This window comes from Enhydra lutris, unplaced genomic scaffold, assembly GCF_002288905.1.
Source record: "Enhydra lutris kenyoni isolate GAN:26980312 unplaced genomic scaffold, ASM228890v2 scaffoldscaffold66, whole genome shotgun sequence".
NCBI lineage: Eukaryota > Metazoa > Chordata > Mammalia > Carnivora > Mustelidae > Enhydra > Enhydra lutris.
The window spans coordinates 5,874,383-5,880,382 of record NW_019154150.1 but is presented as its reverse complement, the minus strand read 5'-3'; the positions used below and the strand labels follow the sequence as shown (position 1 = coordinate 5,880,382).

The 6,000-nt window shown below is 56.5% G+C and overlaps 1 protein-coding gene across 2 annotated transcripts in view; it reads right to left on the bottom strand.

Annotated features, from left to right (window-relative positions):
- The window catches only part of LOC111159072 (anoctamin 10), a 200,413-nt gene continuing 194,413 nt past the window's right edge, over positions 1 to 6,000 (bottom strand). For both annotated transcript variants that reach the window (XM_022521455.1, XM_022521456.1), the window contains one exon: positions 1 to 574. In XM_022521455.1, coding sequence (XP_022377163.1) covers positions 506 to 574 — 69 coding nt within the window. In that variant the 3' untranslated portion in view covers positions 1 to 505. The remainder of the gene's footprint in view (positions 575 to 6,000) is intronic.

The following is a 6,000-nucleotide window of genomic DNA, read 5'->3' as shown; positions in this document are numbered from 1 at the left end:
TTTTTGTTGAGAAAGGGTCTGTTCACATACTGCAAAGGAGAACCAGGCAAGAGGTATCTGGAGCTGTCCAGGTGCTGGAAACACTGGCTCGCCCCTGTCCCTCTGCACAGAGGCCCCGCAGGAAGCCCCCGCACTTGGCCTGCTGGTGGCCCGCTGGTGGTGCGGTGGGCACCGCACCTGACCTGCCGCCCCACCCCCCAGGGCTGACCACTGCTGTGAGGGGCGCACGGGGAGCGGCGGTCCACCGCAAGCCAGGCTCTGGGCCTCCGTCGTGCTGCTGCAGGGGCATGGGGGCCCTCGGCAGGGACAGGAAGGAAGGGGCAGGCTGGGCGGGGGACTGGGAGGGGTTGGGTCTCAGCTCCCCTCTCCATGGCCCACACCGGGACACCGCAGAGGGGAGGAAGGGCCTGCCGCTACTTGTGGCCACGCCCTGGGTCTGGGTTCAGGGGCGGCCATGTTGCTCCAGGTGCCCCTCTGCTCTCGCTCGGGCGGCCCGGGTGGGTGCTCAGGCCTCCTGCTCCTTATTTCCTTCCCTTGAGTCCTCCTTCAGGTTCTGGGCCATGAGCTTCATTTGCTGTTGAGAGAACACAGAACACAGGGTGAGCCATGCCAGCTTGGTGGCCCCCCGAAGGGGGGGACACAGGCTCCCGCCCCCGCTGTGAGAGGCCCTGGGTGGTGGTGTCCCTTGAGCTCCATCACAGCACACTCTGTGGCCCGAGAAGCCAGGAAGTGGGGGTGCTCTGACACTGCCCACGGTCTCCCCAGAGTGCAGAGCCCCCGTATCTGACCCCGAGGAGATGGGAGCCTGCAGGCGTAGGCTGGGAACATCGTGTTGTGTGAACCTCCTAGCCCAGTGGGGAATCTACAGAGGCAGAAATGAGAAGCAGCAGCTGGAATCTTCTCCTCCCTGGATCCCCAGGGCCAGGGGGAGGGGAAAGAGCGGAGCAGGGGCCTGGAGCACTGACTTGGGGCCAAGTCCTTGCTCTGTGCCTGTAAACTTGGTGACCCTGGCAAGTGGACTTCTCTGAGCCTTTGTTGCCACATCTGCACGTGAGCAGCCAGGGTGCATGTTTGCAAGGTGGACACAGGGGTCACTGAACGTGAAGTCCCTGGCCCAGAGCAGATACGCCAAAACAACAGACATTTTCACCAGGCCTCTGACCCTAGGGCCACAGGACCATTCTGAGCCATTGAGCCATCCAGAGCCGTTAGGGCCATCCTATGAAATCTCCCAGAGAGCCAGGCCGAGACGGAGGGGCAGCCTGCCAGGCTCGCAGGGAGGTGTCAGAAGGAGCCCACAGCCAAGGCAGCTGGGGGCGAGGTGGTCCTGCTGCTCCCAGTCCTGGGGCGCCCCCTGCCCGTCCCCGAGGCCCCCATAGCTCCCAGCCCCCTCTGTCCCATGGGTGCTGGAAAATATGACTATAGCTCTGCCCTGTTTGTTGAAAAAATGAATAACTCCTTTGGAATTTGGCTTAAAATACACACACTGATTTTTGGTAACAGTTATTTACTTCTGGGAAAGACATAGCTCTGAGCACAAGCACTGCCGCTGCTTCAGGTAGCTGGGAGTCCTTCTTGGGGGCCCCCAGCACCACCCAGGGCTGGACACAATGCCATGCTCTCTCTGTTTCCGGGAGAGGAGTCCCATTCATACTCTGGAATCAAATGCCTCTGCCTCTCGATTCAACCCCATTTTGCCCAGTGAGAATCCTTTAGATCTGTAGTACCTCGGGGGACCCCAGTTCACTCCAGACAGTCACCTTCTCTAAGCCTGGTGGCTGCCCCTCCCACCATGAGCTGTGGAGGGGACTGCCCACGGTCTACACAGGAACAGGCTTCAGGGATGGCTTTTATGGGGAAGGGGGCAGGTGGGTCACGGGCACCAGTGAGCTCCTGCTGCACGGGCCATAGCATCTCCCCAAGCCTCCCCACAGGGGCTGACACCAGCCTCAGGCCCCACGGCTGCAGGGTCTGCACAGCCTTTAGCCTGCCAGGGTGACAGTCTGATTTAGTTCTCAAGGCTGGAGAAGCAGAACTGCCAGGCCACGTGAGAGTGCCCCGGAAGTTACGTAGTGCATCTGCTCCCTTTTCTGTGGCTACTAGCCCTTCCTGTCCTCTAACGAGGCCACTTTCCCTATTAACTGCCGATGTAAAACACAATCATAAGGTCACTGCCGACTCTTCTAGTTGATGTCAATTAACACTTAATGAGACCTTTTCAAAGGTCTTTTTGTGAGAGAGAATATGAATCTATTTCCTGATTTGACAAGCAGCCATAAGAAATTAAAGGCTAAATAACATTAACTAAACTAGAACTAGAATGAGGATAAACTATTCCCTAGCTTGTCATGGAATCTTCTAGCCAGGCCTCCCTAGCATTCCACATGCGGAGGTAAATCAAAGTGGGCTTTGGTCCACAGGAGCCTGTGAGGCTCCCTGCAGGGTGCAAGCTGTTCTCCCATTCTGTGTGTGGCTCTGGCTGGGAGGCCCCCTGCCAACAGGCGAAGGGCCACAGAGCTGTCCTCAGATCTCCGAGGAGGGGGCGTCCTGCCCCACAGTGGCCAGGAGGAGGGCTCTGCCTGACGTGCCCTCTCCTCTGGATGACCCAGGCCAAGGTAGGAGCTTCACTCAGGACCGGGGAGGGATTCAGAACCCACCACCCCATCTGTGGCACCTGCCCTGCTCAGGGTGGCTCCTGAGCACAGGGGATATATGGAAGGTCATGGGCTATCCACCCTGAGCTGCGCTACTGGGAGCAAAGGCAGGAATGCTGGCCAGGGACCCCACCATCCTGTCAAGCCCCAGCCCAGGCAGCAGGAGTACCTGTCTCTACTAGTGCAGTGACCAGGCCCCTCCCTCTGCTGGGTTTGGCCAAGCCTGCCCACAGCCCTTCCCCTCGGTGGTGGGTCCCTCAGGGCCTGATCTGCCTTGTGGAGCGTCCTGACCCCCACAGGAAACATGACCCATGGTGGACGGGAAGACTTGTGCTCCCCAGGCCTTTGCCAGCGTAGGGCTGAGCATCCTGGCTGCGAGGGGGGCAGAGGCTTGGCTTGTCTCCCTGCATCTCCTGTCCTCCATGCGGGACGTGGTAGCCAGTGGCCGAAGCAGAACTTCAGACCCATGGCTCAAGCCCAGAGAAACATCGCAGCAGATTAGAAGAAACAAGCTGTAGCAGCCTGCTTGCCACAGGAGGAGACTTAAACTGGTTTTGAGGTCGGTGAGTGACAGCCAGCCCTGTCCTGTGCAAACGGGCAGGCCTCCGCCATTCCTGCACTGCACCTTGAGACAGGTTCTCTCAGGTAAGCCAGCTGCTGTCCATTACTCCTCTATCTGCTGTCATGAACTTGGAAAAGAACCCTAACCCCACCCTCCTGGTGCAGAGGAGCCAAGAGGCTGAGCTCCAGTCCACTCTGCTTCCCACATCTTCCCCTACTGGGGGAGACCGTGAGCATTCGCAGAATGAACTCCAGAAGCACGGATTTTCTAATCTGGAAGAACCTTGATAATCATTCAGTCCTGTGGCCACTTAAGAGTCTGAGCACCTCTTAAATGCAGACTCACTGGCCCCTCCCTGAGGCACGGCTAACTCCCCTGTCTGTAGTGGGGTCCAAGGTCTCTGAATTTTAACAAGCCCTTGAATTTCTCCCAACTTGGGAGACTCTGATTTGTTGCCTGCCATCTCTCACAGATCAGTAAGCTGGAGTGGAGGGGGATGAGCAGGTCCCTTCCAGGCCACACTGTGGGCTCAGGCCAGGAGGCACAGAGCAGCCCTCTGGCACCAGGCTGCCTCCTGCCGCCCAGCTCTTTGGCTGCCTCTGCTCTTTAGCAGCCCTGCCTATAGGTGGATGTGGTGGGAGAGAGCAACATTATTCCCTAAACAAACAAACAAACCTGGCTTCTTTAGGGATTCTTGAAGTCTTATTAAAAATATAAGAAATATAATAGCACTAACTTCTTCCCTACAAAAAATATCAGAATGAAGAGAATGAAATCTTCCCCAATCATGACTCTTTAAAACACTCATGCTCCGAATAATTCTTTAAAAAGCCCAGACTGACTTCTTGCATCATTATTAGTAATGATTATCAGAGGAACCTAATCACGAAGTGTGTTGTTCAAATGCACGGCTTAACAGAAGAAAGGACGTAATTGGATCCATTTTTCCCTGTGGAGAAGCACAGAAGTGCTTCCTGAGCCCTGCAGTACTTTGTACAGACCTGGGATGGCCCCTTCCCCCTCCTGGGCTGGTAGCAGGGACTCTCTCTGGCTGACCCCGCAGTTAGCTCCGGGATCTTTCTATTCACAGCACTCAGGAAATCACAACCAATGGATTACATTATTGCCCAATAGGAAATCTGTTAGCAGCTACTCCATTACCCCTTCCCCTCAAGAGCAACAACCACCCACAGAAAGACTCTATTTGGGCAGCTCCTGGCTGAAGGACAGAGAGAGCCTGTGCATTCATCTCTTCCTGTTTACTAGAAGCTTCACTGGCCAGGAGCTGGCTCTGTGCAGAGCTCAGAGGCTGCCATGCGGGCTGGCTGCTGGCCTCACGGGCTCAGACAGGCACTGCGTTCCCGGGCCAGTTCAGTCTGGCAACGGCACCTGCGGCACCCAGTTCCCCCGAATCTTGCCTGTGGCCTCTCATGTGGAGGCCTTGTGATAGCGCCATGGCTGAGAGCACGGCCCCCTCCCCACCTCCATGCTGATGTAACTGGCTCCCCAGGGCGAGTCTATCACGAAGGCGAAGGCGGGGTGGAAGGAAGCCACTCCAGCTCTAGGGAGCAGGAAGGAGCAGGCCTGGAAGCCTCCCTCGGGCACAGCCCTGTCCATGCATCCCTCATTAGTACAAGCGAGGTCTTCTCTGTGTCATTCACTGATGAGGCTGAGGCTAAGCAACTTGTCTGAGGTCCTGTAGCTTGAATCAGGGCACAAATAAGCAACGGTCTGGCTGTTCAAGTGAAAAAGAAAGTAAAGAATGGGACATTTCACACACACAAAAATTTTTTTAAGTTATCTCTACACCCAGCATGGGGCTCAAACTCACAACCCCAGTGATCAAGAGTTGTGTGTTCTTCTGACTGACCCAGCCAGGTGCCTCAAGACTCTTTTTATTTGTTATATCTAGAGGAAAGCTTACCTCAAACAAGCAGGATTTTGGACATACTCTAATACTATGATGAAACACTCTAGCTCTGCCCTGGGCCTGGCAAGGCCTTTAGGCTGTGACAAACCCCACCGTAGTGGGGGAAGGGCAGGAGGGGCAGGGGCAGTGGTCCTTCAGGCTGTCCTGTGGGCATTGCCTATGCCACCTCTCCCTCTGGGGGTGGCCTGGTTCCTCAGTATTTGACAAAACGTACAAAACGTGAGGTCTGCTGACCATTAGACACGTCGGCGTTCTAAGTCCCATGTCTTCACCCCTGCCAGCTGCTCTCCCAGTCACCCCATCTCAGGGGCCACAACCACCTTGTTGCTCAGATCAGAACTGGAGCCCTTATGGTGGGTGCCTCTGTGCCCCTCCTCTGTCTTCGGTCCTCCATGGGGCCCTGCTCACCCTGCCTGCCCAGCACACCCCCTGCTCCCAGTGCTGGCCTCCCACTCCTCAACGTCGTCATCCAAACACAGCCCAAGCCAGGTTTTAAAACAGGGGACAAGAACATGCAATCACAGAGGCTTCCCAGAGGTTCTGGACTCAACCCCAGGTCGCTCAGCCCACAAGGGCTGCCTGTCACCTTCACCCTCCACCGTGATTCCTGTGCTCCACACACACCATCTGCTTTTGTCAATGTTTATGTGAGGGTTTTTCCTGCTTTGATATTCTATCCCACACAGTGTGGACTCTCTGGAGAGGGGGCATGGCTCTGTCCCCACAGCCCACGACACAGCACTGAGAGCTAGAGCCTGTACCCCGCCAATACGGGTGGAAGGGGGACCACAGCCTGGAGCTCCGGGGCAGCCGGCATGACCACTGTTCAGCCCAGAGCTTGGCATGACTGCAGT